This window comes from Anas platyrhynchos, chromosome 9, assembly GCF_047663525.1.
Source record: "Anas platyrhynchos isolate ZD024472 breed Pekin duck chromosome 9, IASCAAS_PekinDuck_T2T, whole genome shotgun sequence".
In the NCBI taxonomy this organism is placed as follows: Eukaryota; Metazoa; Chordata; class Aves; order Anseriformes; family Anatidae; genus Anas; species Anas platyrhynchos.
The window spans coordinates 4,298,640-4,320,098 of NC_092595.1; the positions used below are offsets into that span (position 1 = coordinate 4,298,640).

The window sequence follows — 21,459 nt, forward strand, 5'->3', positions numbered from 1 at the left end:
TTATTTTATTTTGATTGAAGTTTTTCATTATGGTCCTCAGTGCTTTCATTTTGGCCTTTTGAGAGCTGGAGCATGAAATACTAGGCATAATTCACAGATTCCTGCTACTTCACCTCAGTCTTCTCTTACCTCTTTTGGTGGCTAATTGGTGATATGCCAGTGAGTCAGTGCATAGGTCTGTTTGTGAAGGCTTGCTGTTTTCACATCTGCTTAAAAGTTTATAAAAAAATAAAATAAAATAAAATACATTTTTGAAAGCAGGGGTACTACATATTGTAATCCTAAATTGTTTAGCATGCGGGGGTACTGTTTCTGTTAAAATTGTTTTGTGTCAGTCAAATTAGTGTTCCTTCTATACAATTCTGCTACTCTTAAAATAGGCTTCAAAATCTGTTATTTTGACATTCTTTGAAAAAATCAAATAGAGCTCAAGATATTTGATTCTTGTACTACACAGGATTTAGAGAAGAACATATTGTTAGCCATTTTGAAGCCACTGTTTGAAATCTTCAGACAAAAATGGAAATGTGCAACAAACTGAAACTGCTCAAGTCATAGATCAAGGTGAATGTAGAATTAATGCTAATTGCACCTTGACTTTCGTGGTGCTGATACTGACAAGCCAGTGGCTACAGACTTGCAATGAAGCACCTTCGGCCAACTTGTACCCATCAGATTTTGCAATGTAAGTGACTCAGTGGTTGACTTTGACAGGAGGGAAATGTGAGCTCCCAAAGAAAGCTGCGTGTGCTGCTCGAAGGTGCTGATCTTTCAGGATGTGACACTGACTTGGTGCTTTATTGATGCGATGGTTCTGCATTGCTCAAAGGGCTCATCTTGAAGATGAGGGCAAAACAGTTTCTCATCGCTCAGGTTAGCCAGCATTTCTGGAGGAATAAGGCTTATAGTTGTTCTGGGTAGTTACATTCTTTCTTTCTTTATAGCTTCATTGTGCTTTATGTTAGCTCTTAGTCTAAACTCTAGCATTAAATAGCCGTGCACTATTGTTCTGCTCCCATTATCTGTCTCACGGTTGGTTTTATTTCACTGGTGACTGAAATGATCAATTGCTGTACAGTATGTTTTTTTTTTTTTTTTTTTTGTTAGCCAAGGTACAAATACGGCATATTGTTATAAAAGCACCGTGGAAGTAGTGCAGATTTTATTCAGTAGGTCATTATTAGTGCGAAGATTGATCTTGTTTTTCAGAAACAAAATAGAGCATCCTTTTGACAAAAAGGAAATATGTTGCCAGGAAATAACTTAAAAAAAAATAATAAAATACTGTTGTTAGCCATTTGTAGCTCTTTAATGTTGAGAAGGTGAAAGTGAAAATTCATGAATCCAACAACATAATGAAGTGTACTGCTGATTAGTCAATAATAGCTTTTTGGGGAGCCATTTTAGGAGACCCAAGAGTATAAGCTGACAATGGCTACAGACTTTTAGAGTAGGAGTTGAGCATCTCTACCTTCTGTGTCTTCAAAGGCACCTGCAAGACATAAGGCTACATGAATATGAACAAGACAACAGCATAAAATAGGCCAGATCATCTTAAAAAGGATCTTTTCTAACTGGTTGTGGTCTCTTATGGCAGGATATATCGTTCAGAGTTATGTTGTATATAACATCTTATTTCAGAGAGGGTTGCTTGCATCAAGAGGCAAGCTGTAGGAAGATGAAGGCACGTGCATCTATAGATGACGCCAGCCAGAGTGGTGAACTGATTAGCCTTTCAAGTCTAATTATCTGTGTGTTGTACTGCAGCTGAAATCTCCAGTGTTCATAGACAGAACTTCTTATCTGACAGAGAAATATATTTTGGCAGATAGTCACATAGGCATTACAGATTTTGACATAAAGCTCATGCTTACCTCTCTCTCTTCATGTGTCCTGTTAAAATTAATGATGAAAAAGGATTTGGATTTAAATCGCTGCACAAATAGTACCATAAATTAATATTTGACATTTATTAGTGTACAGCTGTCAGCCTCATTCTGTGCCCTGTGCATCCATACTGGTGTTCTGCATTTCTAGGGGCATCCTGGTTGATGTCAGTGGGGGAATTTGCTCAGAAAGCTTTAACTTGGTCTGAGTAAGGGAGGAGAAATGTGTGTGTGCACGCAAATCAACTTCATCTGTGTGCAATAGCTCCTCAGTTGTTAGGCAGAGGTTACCCTGACTTCTTATGTGATATTCTGTGATACATATAGGTTTTCTCATTTCTTAATTTAAACTAATGTGAAACGATTCTACCCAAACATCACAAAAAGCAAAATGCTATTTTCCAAATGTAAATACCATTTTAAAACTCAGCTTTCAGCACAAGTCCAGATCTGTAAAGCATGCTGAGGCTAGAGCTACAAAAACATGTTTTCACACATGAATAAGCTACAGAAGTCAAATGAAAAAGGTTGTGACCTTATGTTAACCTGCTTTGGTAAAATGTCATTTCTTATTTATATTATTGTGTTCTCATCTGTCAAGGCAACTGAACGAAGCTGGAGACAAATGAAGTCATATGGTTAGCTGTTGATGGAACGAAGCTTTTATTTTACTGATTAGAGCAATATTGCAATCAGTGCAGCCCAGTCCCTGGGCATCCCTGGGGGTTCAGTCCAGCCTCAGAGCCTGGGCAGATCCCTGACCTTTGCTGGAGAGGCTCGTGGAGCGGCTGCCTTCAGAGACGGTGTGTGACTTTGCAAGGCCACTGCTGTTTACCCAAGTAATAAAATAGTCATTGGTGTCAATGATTTATCCTGATTTCTTGTCTGATGGGAACTCTCTAAGCACTGCTTCCACAGAAGAGTTAATAGCTTGACTAAAAGGAAAACTGAAGGATTTGTCAAAGAAAGTGTTTATTAAGATGACCTCAGCATTTATTTAGTCTGTAAGGCTTGAGGTTTCGGTCATAACTTATTCTTGTCAAACGCTGTGTTTTTGCCAAAGAGAATAAACACAGTAATTCTGCATTTGGACTGGTTTCCTTGCCCATCAAATCAATGCACCAAGCTTCTGCTGCATCCTGTGAAAAAACTGAAGGACGTAACACTGTGTACCTCTAGGGAGATGCCAGGAAGCTCTCTTTCTTTCTTTCCTTCCCTCTTTCTTTCCTTCTCTCCTTCCTTCTTTCTTTCTCAGTTGGACTGATTCGGGATATACTTCTTTAGTACTCAAAATCTAGAAATTTCATTGATTCATAACACTGTGACATACCATGGCACAGATCTAGATATTTTCAGGAACAATTCAATCAAAGGAGAATACAGAAAATAAATGATACTTTACAAGAAGAAATGTAGCCCAGCCCTGATTGCACATGCAACAAGTACCACTCAGCTTGAACTTAAGTCTTAGAGTAATCTGCCGAAGGCACTCCTCATTGAGGTAAAGCCACCCAACAATCTTTATTTTTCTCTATTTTAAAACTTTGTCCTGAGATATGGAAATAAGGCTAAATTGTAGTAATTGTATCACAGTTACCTAATTATCTGTAACTGAAATACCATGCCCATGTTACGTCCACCTCAGAGAAGAGTGAGGGACACAGACAGCTCCATCATGTAACCGTAACAGACCCTGGGTTAACAATCTTGATAACAAAGAAATTTTAATTTATTAGATTTTTACAGTGATTTGAAAGGAAAGATAAAAAGAATAGGCAAAAGAAAAAGAGTTGAGAAAGAGCACAAAACCTAATTTCTGTTATTGCCAGCCATGTATTGAAGTGCTTAGTGGTACCTTGGGACTCCACTATGGGCTGTTAGGGCTGAGTCAGAAAACTCAAAGCATATAAGTTTCAAAGTGTAAAAGGGCTTTGAGGCACTCTGTCAGAAGCTAAGGAATAAATATTCTCTTCTCCATCAGTTTGTGCCGGTAGCGTGGTCTGATCATCTGAAGTAAATTCAACACGTAGCAATAGCTATTTTTACGTTTGAATATTGTTTATTTATGGTTGCTCCTAATTGTCAAATCAGTATCTTTAGTCGCAAATATAAAGCATAATTATGGCTTTTGATTTCAGATCTCAGCTGATAAAAATCGAGGCTTCCCTTTTTTTTTTTTTCTCTTATGAAAGGAAGGATATTAACTAAGATTAACGATTAACTGTGCCTTTTAAACACCATGTAGCATTATGCAGTCAGACTTCTGTGTTTTTCAGGATATTTGAACTCTGTGTTTGTACATGGCTGGAAAGAAGATTTGGACAGAAATTACCATAAGACATTCGTATTTGCAAACTTTGGGGGGAATTTAATTTAATTTTTACTCTTAATTATTTTTGAAATTCATGCTTTTATTTTTTATTATTTTTTTTAAGTATTTGTCTTTTCTGGTTCTTCAGGAGGAATGAATGCTGGAGGTCATTTGTCTGTCCTTTCTTGCGCAGCCCCGTGCTGCATTAAGAGCCAGCTGGGATCAATAGATGCTGGTAGCTGTTGCACTCTCCTAGGCAAATAGCATCATCTTTCTGCATTTGTCTCTTTGTGACAGTACTACAGCAAAAAATGTACTCCAAATAAGTAGTAAAAATTACTACAGATTCATAGCAAAAGTAGCATTAATTGTAGGTTATTGGACTTTTAAAATGAATTACCTGAATCCTGATTAATGGCAAGCCCACAGCAGGCAGGAACCTGAGCTGAATTTTGGATTGCTAATTGAGGGCTCACAGCGGCTGCCGGCACACAACGGATGCTGCGTGTTGGTTTGGTCGCTCCCCTCTCATTTTGTGCGCCCTTCCAAACCTAATCCACTCAATTACACACCAGGGACACGCGAGCACTTTCCATCTTATTAAAATGTATCATTTACTAAACTCAGCAAAATCTCAGTCCTTCCAGCTCTGCCCTGCTTCTCTTCAACCAGGGAAGCACGGGGGATAAACACACTGGTGGGGCAGGTAACAGCAGAGATTTCCAACCTGGTTTTGGAGCAGTAATGTGGTTGTATTAGCCCAGAAGAGCATCTGATGCTCTGATAACTATACAGATTTATTTTTGCATTTTAATTGCACCGTTTCAGATTTTTCCTGATTCATGCTTGGCTGTTGCAGAAGTCTCCCTTCTCTTCTCTTATTCACGGAACAAAGAGGCTGTGAGGGAGATCACATAACTTCTCACGTACGGCATCCCTCAGGGTAGATGAACTAACAGTTATGACAGCTTCCTCCAAAATGAATACAGCCACCGAAGAGTGAGCTCATTTCTCCTGAATACAGGAGCCTATCGATTGGCACCGAGGATGAGCACAGTCACGTTTCAGCCACTTTTAAAGCAGAAACTGGGCTTCAGTCACCTTTAAGCAAACCAGTTGGGCACAAACAGAGTCAAGAGCAAGGATCCTAACCAGAAGCTCCAAACAACAACAGGACTGAAGGAGCGAAGGAACAGTGTTCCTGCATGTACAGCTTTAACGTCTGGGGTGGATGGGAACCCCTTCTATTTCAAGAAAACAGCGATGATTATTTCATGATCCCACTCCCCTTTTTCCTTGGAGGTTTTCTTGTTTTCCAGATTTTCCTCATTGAACTTTTAATTTAATTGCAGAATTTTAATATGCCTTTTGCATAACCAGAGCTTAATTTTCAAATTATGTAAGGATTTCGCTGAGCTCGGTGTAGTTGCACATACCTACACCTACACACATATATGTACGCATCGCGTATTGATAACGCAATATGTTTCCTGCAGCACATCTGCTGCTGTGTTCCAAAGCGGCACGATTTTCAACAAGCGTGGGATTATTCATAAACCGCAGCAAACTGGCACCCCGTTCTGCATGTCAGTTATCAGATGAATTATTGATCACTGATCTGACACGGGCTGAAAGGGAAAAATTATTTCTCGAAGTCCCAGGCCTCCCAGGTAACGACAAAGGCAGAGTCCCAGCTCGCCAGCCTCTGCTGCCTAGGCCCATCTGGCACTTGAAAGCCCCCGGCACAGTTGCTCAAAGCCAATTCGGGGCTGTGGCCCCAGGGCTTCCAGCTCCCAGTCTTCCTCCATCTCCGAGAAGCCTCACATGGGCTCTACCAGCTGGAAGGAAATACCAAGGGGAACCGCAACTTGCTCTTATCTTTGGGAGGGAGCGGTGCATGAAGTGTGGGTGAACGCCAGCCGTCCCCTTCGTGCTTCCCCTACCTGCGAGGCCAATTTTTGCAGTAGTGAATTTGTGCGGGAAGCTGGGGATGATCAAACGCACTGGTGTGAAAACTTCCTTGTGCGAACTGACTGCTGCATATTTATTGACCAGCTTTCGGCAACCAGAAATATTTAGGGTTTGGTAATACTGTGGTATTTACCACGCCAGTCAGGAATTTAATGTGGTTTAATTGATGCACATAAAGAGCTTTGAATAGTTAGATGAAAAGCAGTATATATCTATATGAATGGACTATTACTGTCCAGACAACGTATAATACTTCGAAATAATATGACAAAAATGATAGACTGCAGTACAAATATGTTTTGAGACATTTCTAGGGCTCTGATTAGTTTCTATTAGCTAGTTTCTAACATTTATGACTACCTCTGAAAGGCAGGTTATGGAGAATGTTAACATTCCACGGGGCTGATTGACAATAATTAGTTTATTTTAAAGGAAAGGAAAGAAGCACGGTATTGTTGCAGCTGACTAATGTGAATTAAAAGCTAGGTAATCTTTTCTGCAATTACAGAGATACAATGATTGCCGTTGTCAGAGAAGAAAATACACTCATAATTTCAAGAATCATTGTGTAGGAAGAGCTTTGCAAGCCTGAAATTGAAGCTCTGGTCATGGTCTCCAAAATTACAGTTAGTAATTTTATGCTGAACCAAGGCTTTTGAATACTTAAATTATAGCTTGTTTGTAGCAAGGTATTTACCAGCAAATATAAGCATCTTATAAACAGCACATGAGTCATCTTGGTGTTCATTCTGAGCACATCGAAAATGTAAATTGCTACTGAATTACTCTTGTGTAGAGAGGCAAGGCTTAGAAACCTTCAATTCATTCTTTAAATGGAAATTATAAAAGGAAAAATGTGCGCATTTGCCTTTCAGCGGAGAGCATTGTGCAGGGTAACTATTGCGTTCTCTATAGCTTTGCCTATAGGCTATGTAAACAATGCCAGAGGGCAGGTCCGGAGGTAGGACGAGGTACAGCTCCCGAGTGCTGTTTGTCTTCCTCTTGAGAAGCATTTAATGCCGTCTTTAATGGGGACAACTAATAGAAATCCCGTTTTTTATTGAAATGCCCATGGATTTTATGAGCCGACTGATACATTCAGGGGAAAAAAAAAAAAAAGAAAAAAAAAAGGAAAAAAAAACTTTAAAGCAATTTGTGATAAAACCTAAAACAAACAGAAATCCTTCAGCCTCTCTGTTCACAGCGCTGGCCCGAAGGAAGCGATCCAGACGTGATTGCCAGCAAGGTAGCAACTGCTGGGGAGGCTACGGTTCCTTATTAAAAGATGAGTAGTTTGATCACCATCATATTGGATTACTCAAACTTCAATTACACGAGTACCTGAGGGTTTTCACTGGGTTTAACTGATTTATTAGAAGACCAACTTGAAATATACCTGCTGTTAGCACGCACCGGATCTTTGGAAGACCCACCTGGATACCTTGTTAACAGACACTATTCCAAAAGGGATTCAATGCCAGTGAAGGAGATCAAAAATGGCTAATAAAAAATGGAGCAATCCGGTGATTAACTTAATGTCATTTTAATCTCAGGAAAAAAAAAAAAATTCTTCTGTGCCTGATGACATCATTCATTAGGATCCAGCGGCTATGGAAGCCTGGTATGGGCAAGTTTGGGATGTATTAATGCCTCTTCTCACTGGTGGATCTCTGCAGAGTCACAACTAATATGTTTTAGGTGGAAGCAGAGCAAAAAAATCTGTGTAACATACTGTCTTTTGCTTGCTGACTATTTATGTTGCAGAAGATCGGTCTGGAGCTACGATAGCTCCGGTGGGGAATTGACGCTTGTGGAGCATCTTGGGGAGGCATCATATGAACTAATGACCATGGAGCAATTTCAGTGAGCTGAATTTTCAGTAATGGAGTGGAAGGTACTGGGGTCTCATCTAGGCAGTGAGTTATGGTCACCTCGGTGGTCTGTTATTTCCCTCCCCATTTTCCCTATCCCACACTCTGAAGTAGCTCAGTAATGCAAAACCAGCCCTGTCTTCCGAGAGCAGTGGCAGCGTTACAAGTGTTTCACGTGTTGAAAAAATACAGATCTACCAGCAATTGCTCCACCCAAACCAATTATCACCAAGATTGTCTGATGTTCCAGTCAGTCAGCGAGAAGAGGCTGTCCATGTGATGGCATAAAGCTTTTCCCCAGCCCAAGTAGGACGTTTGTTACAAATAGCATTCATGTTTCAGACAAGCAGAGTGTATGTACTGCAAGCAGGAAACATCAAATTACGATGCAATTTGCATGATTATCTTTTTTTTTCTTCATTTTTTCCCCCTTTTTTGCATATTTTACCTCCTGTGTGTGTAGAAGAAACATTTCCTTGCGTCCTACTGTAGTAAAGGCACTCACTGAGCTCGGCAAGTGGGCATTAATATTGCTGCTAACAACAACAAAAAATATTCTCATCGTATCAGTCATTTCTCTCTCTTTTTATTCCATAACTGTTTTTTCAAACTGTCACATCCTGCTGAGAGAAGATGCTGATGGCCCAACATATAAACCTCTGCACCACATCTCCGATTTGAATCTGCGCAAGGAGTTGGGCTGTATCACGCTGTCGCTTATTAAGTGCATCTCCTCGCAGATATCCTTTCCTCCTTTGCCACCCTCCTGCCTCCCAGCATGGCCTAACTGAATTGTGCTGAGGAACTGCCTTTAAAAATTGATAGAGTCCCATAACAAATTTTCCTTCTGCTCTTATGCCCCGCATCAGAAAATCCTGCGGTATGTTGCGGTGTACCTGCTGATGCTAGCGATCTCAAAGCCTCTTTCCTAAGCAGAAATTACATAAATGTTTAATTATTGTCTTTCAGCCCGCACTGATGCACTGCACAGGCAAAACGTCCTCTTCCAAATTCCCTGCTTGCAGCCGGTGCAGTCACTGCTTTTCTACAGGAAACAGTAAAATTAATGGGGCTGTTTTCTTCAGCGTATAAATATTGTTTAAGATCATAAGTTATGCGTTTGTCCGGGTTGTTGTTTTTCAGATTGAACTCCTTTGTTTCTTCTTGTGGTCATTCACTTTTCCTGGCTGCAGTTTTTCACTGCAAGCCCGTGTCCTTCCATGTGGGTTTCATATTGATGTGGATTGGAGTCGTCAAGTGCCTACGGTTGCCAAAATATCTATTAGTGTAACCCAGTGTGGAGGCTGGTAACCCTATCAGTCTTCCTTCTTGGCTGTACTTCTTTGTGATGCTTGTGCTGCTCTGAAATGCAGAAATGGATCTGTTCGGTTTTCGTTTAAAAAAAATGAGACTGAAGGAAAACGTACAGATCTGTACCGTGAAAAGACGATGAAAACTATTTCTTCCCTGCTATGTGCAAGCGTCACAGTGTTGTCTGAGGTCTGTCCATGAAAATTATCCTCTTCTTTACTTTAATTCTATACCCTGATTTTCTTTCAAATTATCTGGCCCCAATAATTGCTTAAAATTCACATATATATGTCTCTGTGTGTATATTTAATGAAGAATGCCTTGAAACTCTAATTAGGGCTGCTTGACTCCAAAGCAGTTTACATATCACAGGCTTACACAGCTATCAAACAGATGCTTCTCCTTTTTTTTCATTCAACTGACATTTTCATTTTCTCTGCATATTTTGAGGACTGAGCAGTGATGTGTTTTGACTCCTGAGGCTACAGACGATATCAAAATGAGGATTAGAAATGAAGCTTTACCTGTCAATTAAATTGTTAAGCTTGTCCTCTGCAGCATCTACACTTTCAAATGGCCTGTTTATTGAATTTGAAATAGTTTTCATTCTTGACCTTGTTTAAACTGAATGGACAGTTCTAATTATAATCTTCAAAGTTTTCAGCTGCAACATATGGTTCGCATATAGAGTTGTGGATGAAGGGCTCTTGACTGTTTATTGAGCTAAACCACTGTTAAATATCTCGGGAAAGATTGGCATGTCAGGCGTTGAATTCAAGCAGAAAGCAGCAGTACAGGTATTGGCCATTTTCGTCTTTTCACATCCCTTTTCCCAGGAGGTCTGCTCTCGAGGGACACCTGAGAAATGGTCTGTGGTGGTGGGACCCAGGCACTGGTGAGGAGCAAGTCACCACTTTCAGAGGTTGCATTGTGCCAGTCTTTACGTAAGTGATACAAAGCCATATCAAAACAAACGATATCAATAAATAAACAGAAAACAAACCAAGGAAAAACCATCCCACCTGTCCCCAGAATGAATTCAAATTACCAGGATCTTTGGCAAATCAAATGTCATTCTTTCAAATCAATGCTGGCTCCCCCTGATGGGGTTGCATGACACCTCACAGCAATTTATCCCTGTATTTATTGTCCAATAAGGCCAGTGACAGATCAGGAGATTGAATCCAGGTCTTTAAGGCTTGTCCGGGTGGATTGCCCTGTTCAGTGCTTCCAGCTCTGATCTCTTCTTCCCGGCTGCTCCCTAGGACAGCCATACCTTAGAGATGGCTCTTTCCTCTTCCCTCCTTGAAAGCAGTCATCAGGAAATGTGTCTCCCTCCCAACCTGGACATAAATATTTATTACCTAACATAGGCAGAGTCCCATAGATGACTGCTGTTAAGCATTTCCCGGTGTCCTTTGGTGTGCTCGGTATAAAGACGGATAAACCAGGGCTGTGAGAGAGGAAAGCCGACCTAGTCACAGCTTGAAGCCATTGAAGCTACCTGGAAAAATATCTGAAATATAGGGCAAGGTACCAACTGCAGGGCAGCAAATTCTCCTCTACGGTGTGACCAAATCACCAGGGAGGTCTGAAGGAAGGTGACGGACTGAAAGTCAGACAAACCTTTACAAAGAGCATTTTAAAAAAAAAAATGCCATTGATTTTCAGGGGAAGGTAAATAATTAGATAACTTGGAAACCCTGTTTCTGTGCATGGCTAATTGGATAACCCTGCCAAAATAGTGCAGGTTAAAGCTGCTTTGTGCTTAATCCCAAGCAAAGAAGAAACATTGTGCAGAACTCGCCGCACTAACAAGGGCCCTCTTTCAACGTGCAATTGGTTCTCAGGGACTAAATTGGGTAAGGAATCTCTTAACCATGCCTTTTAACCAATCTCTTATCAGACTTGACATGCTTCTTTCAGTACGATTTGCTCAAGCTATTCCATTAATTAATTTTGTTGTAGCGAGCTTGCCTCAGACACCTGTGACTTACTGAAATTTAAGTAAGCTGCAGCAGTGATTTGAGCTAACCTGACTGACTTTGAACCGAAGCAGACAATGGATGCTCATATAATCCATTGGAAGGGCCAGAAAAGGGCAGAAACAAATAGGTGAGGAGCAAAAATAAAAGCCCAGGAGCAGGAACAGTTTAATATGACCCAGCAAGCTCCGCAGGAGCACATTTATCTATGCTGAAAGCTATTTCACCAAGGTGTTTTAACATCAGGTTCTAGTGGACCACTCAAAAGAGCTTGTAACATATTTATGGTATTTTTTGTGAAGTATAAAAAAGAGCCCTAGAGTTCATGGAAGACGTGGCGATTTAAAATCTTGCAGCTATAGAAAATTGCTCTCTTCCCTTTTTGCAGCTCAGCTTGGTTCGGTGAAACAGAAGCACATTTTCAATTAAAATTAGCAGAAATTCTGTATTTTGTTCTTGAATTTTAAGCTTTGGTTTTGACCAGACTTAAAATTTGTTGTATTTTATTTCTAGAGTCAATGCTAATGTCAAACAACTTTCATAGCGGAAAAATTGGACAAGCATTTTTCTAGCAACGGGAGGTTCAAAACTCCTGGAATCAAACTTTCAAGCCTTGAAAACAACTTTAATGTTAGTCAAACAGGAGAGGTCATTAAAAAAACTTCTGCTTGAAGAGCAAATCATGTCACGCCTAATAGTAAGTACATCTGTGAATGGATTCACACTGGTTGTCAAATTACAGGCATTTTCAAACTCAAGACTTGGGGAGACTGTGTGATTTAAAGGAAGCTGGGAGCTGAATCTGTCATAAATGTATCTGCTTATAGCAATGGTGGTTTTTACGTTATGTTTCACTCTCACAATATACAGAAATTTCTGACTTTTGCGATCAGCTTATACAAGACCAGGTACCGAGCCTGTTCCCCTCCTCTCCCTTAAGTATACGAATTAGTCAACTTTGAAACATGTGAAATTACTGTGTAAAATCCACCATGTAAATTCGTGGGGGACGACCATATGATATTTTCACTCTGTAACTTGCATGAGGTTTAAACATCCTTTGGAATTGATACACCAGACTAATCACAAATAACAGAAGGGAAAGTGCTGTTACCCATCTTTGCTGATTTTAAATATCGTTTTAGATACCAAACAATAAGGGAGTTTGCATGTCAGATGAACGAAATGAGCTGCACTTTAGCAAGCTGAAGGGATTGGGTGAGTGATTCAGCACAAATGAGTGGAAAGCTGGATTTTTGTTAACCTAATCCAGAAAAATATTGAGATGAACAGTTTATCCACTTGTGATAAGTTTACATATAGCTCCTTATTGTTTCTCCTTGTGGTTCTTTACATAACATCCAGTCTTCCCTTCCCTGTTTCTCCACCCTCCCTGTCACTGACTGTTTAATCCTAGCACGTGTGGACCCACAGAGCTCCCTGGGCATGGAAGAGACCAAACCCTGATGTTATTAAATAGTTAGATGCTGCTGCAAGGGGTAGACCATGCTTCCTCTCTCTGGTCACGATTTTTTTATAAATAATTATTATAATTATGTTTAATTATAACCCAAATTTATAAATTTAAAACCATCCATGTAAACCATCCTTTAAATACAGGGACATAGGGGTTTGTGTTTTCCTCTCTCCGCTGGTTGCATCCTTCCTGCAGCGAGCTGGGTGGATTGTGGTGAACCGACAATGTCGATGTGCATGTGTCATCCCTTCCAATTCCATGCAGTATTTCTTAGGCATCTGGTAACAAGGGTGTAGTGCTCCTGTGAAAGCCTGTTCAGGCCAGGTCCACTTTGGGTACTGTGGAGGTTTGGGTCCCCAAGTGTGAGTGTGTGCCCAGCTGATTTTAACTGGGTGAGTGTAAGCCCTTTTTACTTGTGTATGTGGGATACCTGGCCTTGGTGAGGACAAATTATGCATTTTGAAGATAGGAGCTGTTGCTCCTGGCCTCGGTGAGACCATGGTGCTCGGCACCTCCCAGCTTGGTGTGACTCGTGGCATCCCAGCAAGTCTCTAGTGCCTGTGGGGTGCGTGATGCTCACAGCTTAACGTCATTTGCTGCCTCTCTTCATGTTGCTCTTTACAGCTGGGTTGAGTCTGGTAGGAAGCAGCTTTCCCTTGGCAATTTACAGCCATTCAGGTCTTTCTGTAGCACTCACTCCTGGGGCAGCAAGCATAAGAAGGGAGCTAACGGTGCTAATGTGAAACAAAAAGTTTATTCTGCCCCATAAGATGTCCCCTTGAGGAGTCACCTTCCCTCCTGACGTGCACAAGCCCTTCATGTCTGCTCTGGGGCTGTCGGCACGTCTGACGTGGGCTCATGTTTGAGCTCTAGTTACAAAAAATGACCTTATGAGGAACACTTTACCCTAAAAAGTAAACTGAATTAGGAAGAAAAGCAGGCCTTTCTTTCAGTATTGCTGCAGGCTCTTTGAGATCTGAAGTGGCAGCTGTCCTGCACCAGAGCTCAAGTATTTGCATATAACTACAGAAGAGAAAGAGGGTCAGGGATGTATCGCTGCAGACCTGTGGGAGAGAGGATGATGCATTCATTGTGGGAGTACAGACCGCAGAGACTGCAGTCACTTGAAAGAAAAAAAAAAAAAAAAAAAAGAAAGAAAAAAAGGATTTAAAAGCAAAAGGGATTTTGGACTGCATGAAGTGCTTGTCCAGTGGTTATTATATTGGGCATATATTTCCCTCTGGAGGCTCGTGACTGTGCAGATATTTGTTACGTGTGGGTTTAAGGAGGGAGCTGGTACAAGTGCGAGTGCCTTGGGCCCACCAGCTCCCCCTGTTCAGGGAGCTGTGGCTGCCCCTGCTCCTGACCCACGCGTGCTGCAGAGGCTCCTGCAAATGCTCAGCCCTCCTGCTGTCAGAATGGGTTTTCTCCCTCTTTGGGGGCTTTCTTTAGCTTTGCCTGTTTATGTTTCTTAGTGGCTTAAAAAGCTAAGCTGCTGGTAGTGGGGAATTGATCTGGCAACAGTCTGCTTTTTTTTCCTTTTCCTTTATAGAAGCATAATTGCAGGTCCACTAATTATCTGTGTCTAGCGCTGCTCTCTGTTTATTTTTAAGGAACTGATTGATCATAGCTGTTCCTAAGCATTTTAAGTAACAGTATGAAAAAAAATCCTGCAAGCTGCGTACAAGAGCCACCAACGTGATGACCTTGAATTCCAAACAAGCAGTCTCACAGCTCTGTGTTTAAACAGTTTTTTTGGCAGGGAAATCAACCTGTTGCCAAAGCAGCCCATCAAATCGGTTGGGGGCAAACTTCACAATCAGCAAAACCCCCACTCAGGGGTACAGAGGACTTAAAATCTGTAACACCATCGGTACAGCCTGCCCTGGAAGGGGCACAGTGCTGGCAGCAGCCCTGGGGTTTACATGCCACAGCCTCTTCTCTGTGTTTAGGGTGCACGAACAGGCAGCACACCATCACTCAGGGGCCTGAAGAACTAAAAGAAGCTGCAGGCTGTGGTGGCAAAGGCAGTTTGCATCCTGGCGACAAGTAGGATTGACTTTTGGCTTGGCCATAAGACTGTTCCTGATGATCAGTGGGTAAATTGGGACATAATCCTCGGGCAGGTGGTGGTGGGCTGGCAGCAGCAGGGCACATGCTGCGTGTACAGCACGGAGGGCAGGGACTGGTAAATCTCACCAAAAGGCATCTCTCTCTGCTGAAATTCACAGGTGATATAGAGGATATTCACGTCCTGACTGCTTTGTTCACCCAGTAGTGTAATCCCCTTCTTGAGATAGCTTTGGGGAGTACAAATTTCTTGTTTCTCTTCTCGCCTCTATGGGTCTGCCCCTGTTCTGGGGACGCACAACTGCTTTTGGCACAGGGTGACTGACAACAAGAAATGGCTCGAAATGGCCCCAAATGGCTCGAAATTCTGGTTATTCAGATAAGCATCCTGAATGTAACTGTAGAAAGCTGAGCACATAGCTATTTCAGTTTGATCTGCAGCAGGAATTAATCCAAATTTAATTATAGTATGTAGTTAAACAGATGCAATCTCCTGTAATCCCATGGGGACGGACTTTATAATATTACTTTTCTAAAGTTATTTCCACATAGAAAAAGAAATGGCCACTTGAACACCTCTGACAGTGTAAGCTGTTGCTTTTCTGGTGTGTTTGTCCTTGACAGGTGCAGCTATTTTACTGTAAGAGTGCAAATAGGTTACACTTGTAAAACTCTCAAGTGCAGCTCAAGCATTTAGGTTAGTGGCTGCTTCTCGGCCTTCTTCCCAGAAAAAATAATTAAGGCATTTTTCTTCTGTAACTGGGGGCAGCGTTGTTTCCTGTCCCGGAGATGTAGGAGGCACCGAAGGCGACTGCATGTTGCATTTTTCTTGATTATATCTTCAGGACGCGAAAGCATCTTTTGACATTTAGTCCTGACGATATCGATCTCGCAGAGGAAGCCTGGGGCTGGAGGCCTCGCCTGCCATCGGCCTCGCTGCTTGGGCCTCCTGGGAGGACGGCAGTGGCGATATTGTTGTTGTTTGGCTTTGCTTTTGTCCTCCTGGTGGTGGGTACCTAAAGCTGGGCCCACCAGGGCCGCTGCTGAAGCACGGAGCCCTATGGGGCCCCAGACAGGCTGGGGACACCTCTCAGAAGGGTGGGCTGTCACGCAGGCAAAGCCAAGGGGGGGACATGGAGGGGTCTGGTGATGTGGGGACACGAGTGGTTTGGGACACGGCAGGACAAGGGACACGCGGGGTGATGGGGGCTGCAGCCAGTGCTGATCCTGGCGGCTCTCCTGGAAATCCAGGCACTAAAACGCCCAAACAGACTTAGCTCTGACAAATAGCACTTACTCTAATTGCTCATTTTTTTATTATCTTGGCTCTTTTTTTTCCCTTATAAGTGCTGATATCCTAAACTAAAGCTGTATTTGGTACAGAGAGAAATTTTGTGCCTGACTGTAGCTTATAAAATTAATATATATTGAAGCTCAAAATAACTAAATTTATGAAAGTATGAATACTAGATTGTGTTGTACTATATAGCTCAGCTGCTTCCTTGGTATACTTTTCTGAGCCTTTTTGCTTATTTTATTTCTTTGCTACTCAAGACAAATAGTTTCCTGGTTTTGATTTCATCCTGGGATTTTTCAGCAGAGTGTTTCTTAACGGCATAGTATTCAACAAGATGAATAATGTTTTCTGTTTACTGTTTACATTAAAAAAATGAAACTTCTGTTTTAAAAAAAGTATTCCAGATGTCTTCAGGCAGTAGGAAATGTACATAGTATACAGTCTGATGAAAGGAAAAATATAGCAGAAGGATTAAAAAGTGGCACACGTTAGCAAATGGTCTGAATTTAAGCACTAGTCAACACTAGGACTTCACTTTAGGTGGGTGAAATTCACATGTGAAATATTAAAATTTAACTTTATAAATACATTTCCTGAGGACCAGGATGTTGTGCGTTTCCAAGTCATCTTTAAAACTTCCTTTTTCATTTAATTTTGATTAGATTTTCTAAAAGGGAATAAACATAAAAGCATAAAAATGTAAACCATAAAAGCTAAATGCAAAGCAGATATATCAACAGCAAAAATATGAAAGCCAGACCCCTTGCTCCTCGAGTGCAACACCAGGGGGAAAAAAACCTTCTTTGTGCTCTCGTTTCCGTGCTCCTCTCTGCTCCACATTCCTGGCTCTGCGGCCGGCCCCTTCCCTGCAGCAGCAATTATGGGCTGGCCTCTCCTTGGAGCCACTCTTTTCTTTCTTTCCATCCCTGTCTGTTCATGCACACCTGCTTGGGCGTTTTTGGGTGGGTAAATCCTTGAGGATGGTTTCAGAATGTGATCCAAAGGGCAGTTCAGTCCGTGTCAGTCTTTAAAATAAATAAATAAATAAATAGTGATGGAGGGGCCCTTCTAGATGCATATTGCAGAAGGGTTCGGTAACGGGAGGATGTGTTCAGTGGTCAGCATAATTTGGCACCAGTATCGCCCCTGGGTGGGATGGAGAGACGTGGACCTGCCATCCCTGGGGGCTGTGGAGGAAAGGACAGCCAGATCCAAGACAAGTATCTCCCAGGTGAAATTTTCTCAGGGAATGAACTAACTGGCCCTTATTTTCAATGATTTCTGTGTCAATTTTTAAGGTAATGGTATCAACATGCCAATCAAATGCTATTTACAGTATTCTGGAGTTGCAGAAAAGATGCAGAAACTGCTTATGCGGTACTTTTGAAAATGCAGTTTTGTGGATTGCTTCTAAACCTTCAAGTATTTTCTTCAACTTTTCTAGGTCTTTTTTGTCCATCCTTGTCTTCATTTTCAGGTGAAACGTTCCAGCACAGTCTCCAGCTGGTTTAATGGTAGTTTCTGTCCTCATTTGACTGAATGTAGTCCCCTAAACTGTGAAATACAGAGCGATGCCTGCTGATGCTGAGTATGTATGGTCAGGGAATCACCTCCCTGTCAGGAAGGTCACCTGAGAAGAAGATAGGGAAAGTTCAGGGAAACACAAAAAAGTCCAGGGGTCTGGCGCCACAGAAAACGTAGCACAAAATCAACCTTCTTTTCATATGTAGTGCCAAAGCTCCCGTTGATTGAGAGCATCAGCTCTGCTCTTGCACGTCTTTTTCCCATGTCAGTTGTATGTCCTTGTACCCCCAAGCAGTCCTAATGAGATTAAAGGCCTGATGCAAAAGGAAATCTTCATACAGCAAATTTTTGTGAAAGCCAAATGTTTGACCAGCGGTACCTGCAAGCTCAGGCATGTTAACTTACTGTCATTCTCTCCTTGTATTTTTCTCTTGCCCCCAAGGAAACACCGGCATCACAAACCACTCTAATTAACAAAGGCTTCAGAAGTAGAGACTACAGAGAAAGTGCCCGTGGGAACTTTGAAAAACGCCATAAAATTTCAATTTTCTTTGCTCTGTTTAGAGTGCAGCGACAAAATAAATAAACAAAAAATTCCAGTCGGAACGTCGTGGTGGCATTGTGTATGAGCTACGTGTGCTCCAGGAGAACCGGGGTATGGCTTTGCTGAGGCTGTCTTGTCATTTCAGTCATTTGTCTTCTCTCTGTAGATGTGGACGAGTGTGCAGTGGTGAACGGAGGCTGCCAGCAGGGCTGCGTTAACACCCACGGCTCCTTCTACTGCCAGTGCCTGGTGGGATACAGACTGCACACCGATGGGCGCACGTGCTTACGTGAGTAAACGTTACAAGCACATCACTGGGAAAAGAATGGTTTTGCATAAATGTGGAGGTCTGTAGACTCTCCCAGTCTGAATTTTGCTTAATTCATAAAGGATATCGTTATCCTGTCTGGTTCAAGTAGTTTGCAAGAAATCAGACATTTTCAAAATCGGTCTGTTTTTTTCGGGAATAAAGCAGTGACGTCATCCAGTGTTTCTGTGATGCAATTGTGTGAAAATATTTTTTGCTTTGAAGCAGGCTTTAAAGAAATGTAAGGTCTTCCCGTCAAATGAGAACATTTTTCCAATTCTGAGCATTTTTTAAGCCTGATTTTAGGCAATATGAGAAGAATGGTCAAGTATGGTCAGGTCACATCTGCAGAATAAATTCACTCTCAATTTTGTCATTGTCTCAGTTCTTGCGTGAATTCCCTTGGTTGTACTTAAAATCAGCCAAATATGTCATCAGTCATTTCTTAGATTATCTCAGCAGTAAATGTACTGATGCAACTAGGACATAAGATGTACTAGCACTCAGGCTGTGGGAATAATGTTTTGTTTTGTTTTTAATTTAAGGAACTTACCATTTTAGGTTTGTTGGGTTTACCACATACAAAGACTTTCAGCACTTTGGAAATTAACCGTAATTAAAATTACGGTGAAGTCTGAATCTTGGCTGTGTCAGTTGGAGAGGGAATGAGTAAGGAAACATAAGTGTGAAATAAATAAATGAATTTAAAGCAAAAGCAAAATGGTTTATACTTATGTAGTGTTTTCCTATGAATTACAAGAAAAAAAGAAAAATCCATCTCTCTCTGATGAGGTATGGCCAGGGAAGACACAGAATGCAAAGATGTGATGTCTGAATTACATTCCTCTCTCTGAATAGTCTCGTTTTCAGCAGTAGTGGAGAGGGAATTTCATACTAAAAATGACTAACGTGGCTTAAGGGGAAGAAGATTGAGAGAAGTGAATGATAAAACACAAAAAGTAGGTATTGTGGGGATTCTTCTAGCCTTCTGTGGGCAGTGTATAGTATTCTCGTGGCACAAATAATCAGAAGCTTAGTTTTGAGTTTTCCTAGCTATGAACATTATCAGAAAGTGAGTTTTCAATTCAGGAATTTAAGCATTCAAAAGGAGTTATTAAAAATACTTAATATAATGTTCAGGTTTATTCACAGCATCTCCAAAATTATCAAGGAGGAACAGAAATAAATCCTAAGATGAGAGACAGAAGGAAGTCAGAGAGAGCTGCTATCATGATAATGGATACACACAATACTGAGCAGGGAATATTGAGTTCCATTTAGCTATTTAGACGAGACACCAAAATAAATGGATATAATAAACTCTCGTGCATTGGAGCACAAGACATGCTAATTGATGAGGACAGGGAGAAGAGAAGCATTTTTTATAAAACCATTCTCCAGGAGCGCCCAGCATTGGGATTTGGGCACTAGCTGCTTGCACTAACCAGATACTAGTGGGGATGGAGAGTTTCCCTGGTCTGCTGCACTGGTTTATATGTGCATTTTTGAGCACTCATCCGATCAAGAAGTAAAAGGAGTAATGCACGTCTCCTTTGGCCTAGTGCAGCTGAGCAGAACATCTAGCATTTCAAATAAGGCTTGCATTAGCAATAATATTTGTTCCATGAATACCTTCGAGGATGTAACAATCTCTCAAACATACTAAGAATAAAAAGGGTCCACATTCTGGAAATGAGCTGTTATGAAAGTTTGTTATCTCAGCTACAGAAATAAGAAACACGCATCCCTTTATACGGGCTTTTGAGATGAATGCAGCCCAGATTTCTGTTATGTTCATTCTTTCCACGTCTTCTTTTCTTTTTTGGCAATCCTATGTTTCTAGGAGCAAAAGTGCCAAAATGACTTGAGGGAAGCAGATTTTGCAGCCTAGATGGCTTGGAAGTCTCCCATACATAAGGAAGTGGATCTATCTTCTTATAAGATATTCAGCCCACATCTGAAGACTCAAATAGGTCTCCCTAAGCTTACGATAAGGTCTTCGATAAGCTACTTTTCCATACGATTGCATGGAAGATTACTGAAGTTTTGTTACAAACCCTTTACAGCAAGTCCTGTCCTGCTACTGCATCATCACAGCATATTTGGGATCCCGACTGTTCCTGGTAGTTCATCCCTGCATCACCAGCATGATCCTCATAGCACTCTTCTGCTTGTACTCCAAGGCAAATGATTTCTAACGTGGTTTATTTTCTTTGGTGATGAACAGCGTGTGAAAGTAAATTGTTTTATTCTTGAATCCTTTGATGATCTCTGATACTTTGTGTTGTGCCACAATCCCATCTTTTTCAATGTTCCTTTTCTTCTTTAGCTTTTTGTCCTTCAGATTTTGCTCGATACTGAATTCATTTTTAGATATGTGTGCCAGTCTGAACATTCACTACAAATCAGGTAATTAAAATAACCAAGGGTAACACTGCCCAATTCTTCTGGTTTGTTTTCAATGCCTTGATTATGTTAATGTAGTGAATTTAACTTCATTAAAATTTAACCAACTGATGTCTGGAAAGCAGAAAATCAGACAGAAAACATACTTATTATAGTACCAGGCTGTGTTTTTGGACTGATGTAAATTCATTGTCTTCACTGGAATTTATTCTTGTTTGAACTCCAAGAAGTGAAAGCAGAACAGAGGTTTTAGAGCCCAATTCATCTCTGGTGCCAGCTGTTATCTTTGATGCCTGGCTTATGTAGAAGAGCTGTTGAGAAACAGCTCTTTGTGGAGACTTCCACACACTATGGGTCTTAATAGAGGAAGCAACAAAGAAGGTATCTCTACAAATCTCTACTCTGCTTTGTCACACAAGTAAAAGTACAGTATATCTGGTTACAGTTCTTGTCATTCGTGAGGTTGGATTTAAGGTGATGGAAGATAAAAGCTTGAGGA

At 41.2% G+C, this 21,459-nt stretch overlaps 1 protein-coding gene across 5 annotated transcripts in view; it reads left to right on the forward strand.

The window, feature by feature from the left end:
* Positions 1 to 21,459, forward strand: part of LOC101795342 (uncharacterized) — a 191,852-nt gene that overhangs the window by 107,027 nt on the left and 63,366 nt on the right. For all 5 annotated transcript variants that reach the window (XR_005267893.2, XM_072042412.1, XM_072042410.1 and 2 more), the window contains one exon: positions 18,414 to 18,536. Coding sequence is in view for 4 of the 5 variants with exons in the window: in XM_072042412.1 (XP_071898513.1) it covers positions 18,414 to 18,536 (123 nt within the window). In the remaining variant the exon portion in view is untranslated. The remainder of the gene's footprint in view (positions 1 to 18,413; positions 18,537 to 21,459) is intronic.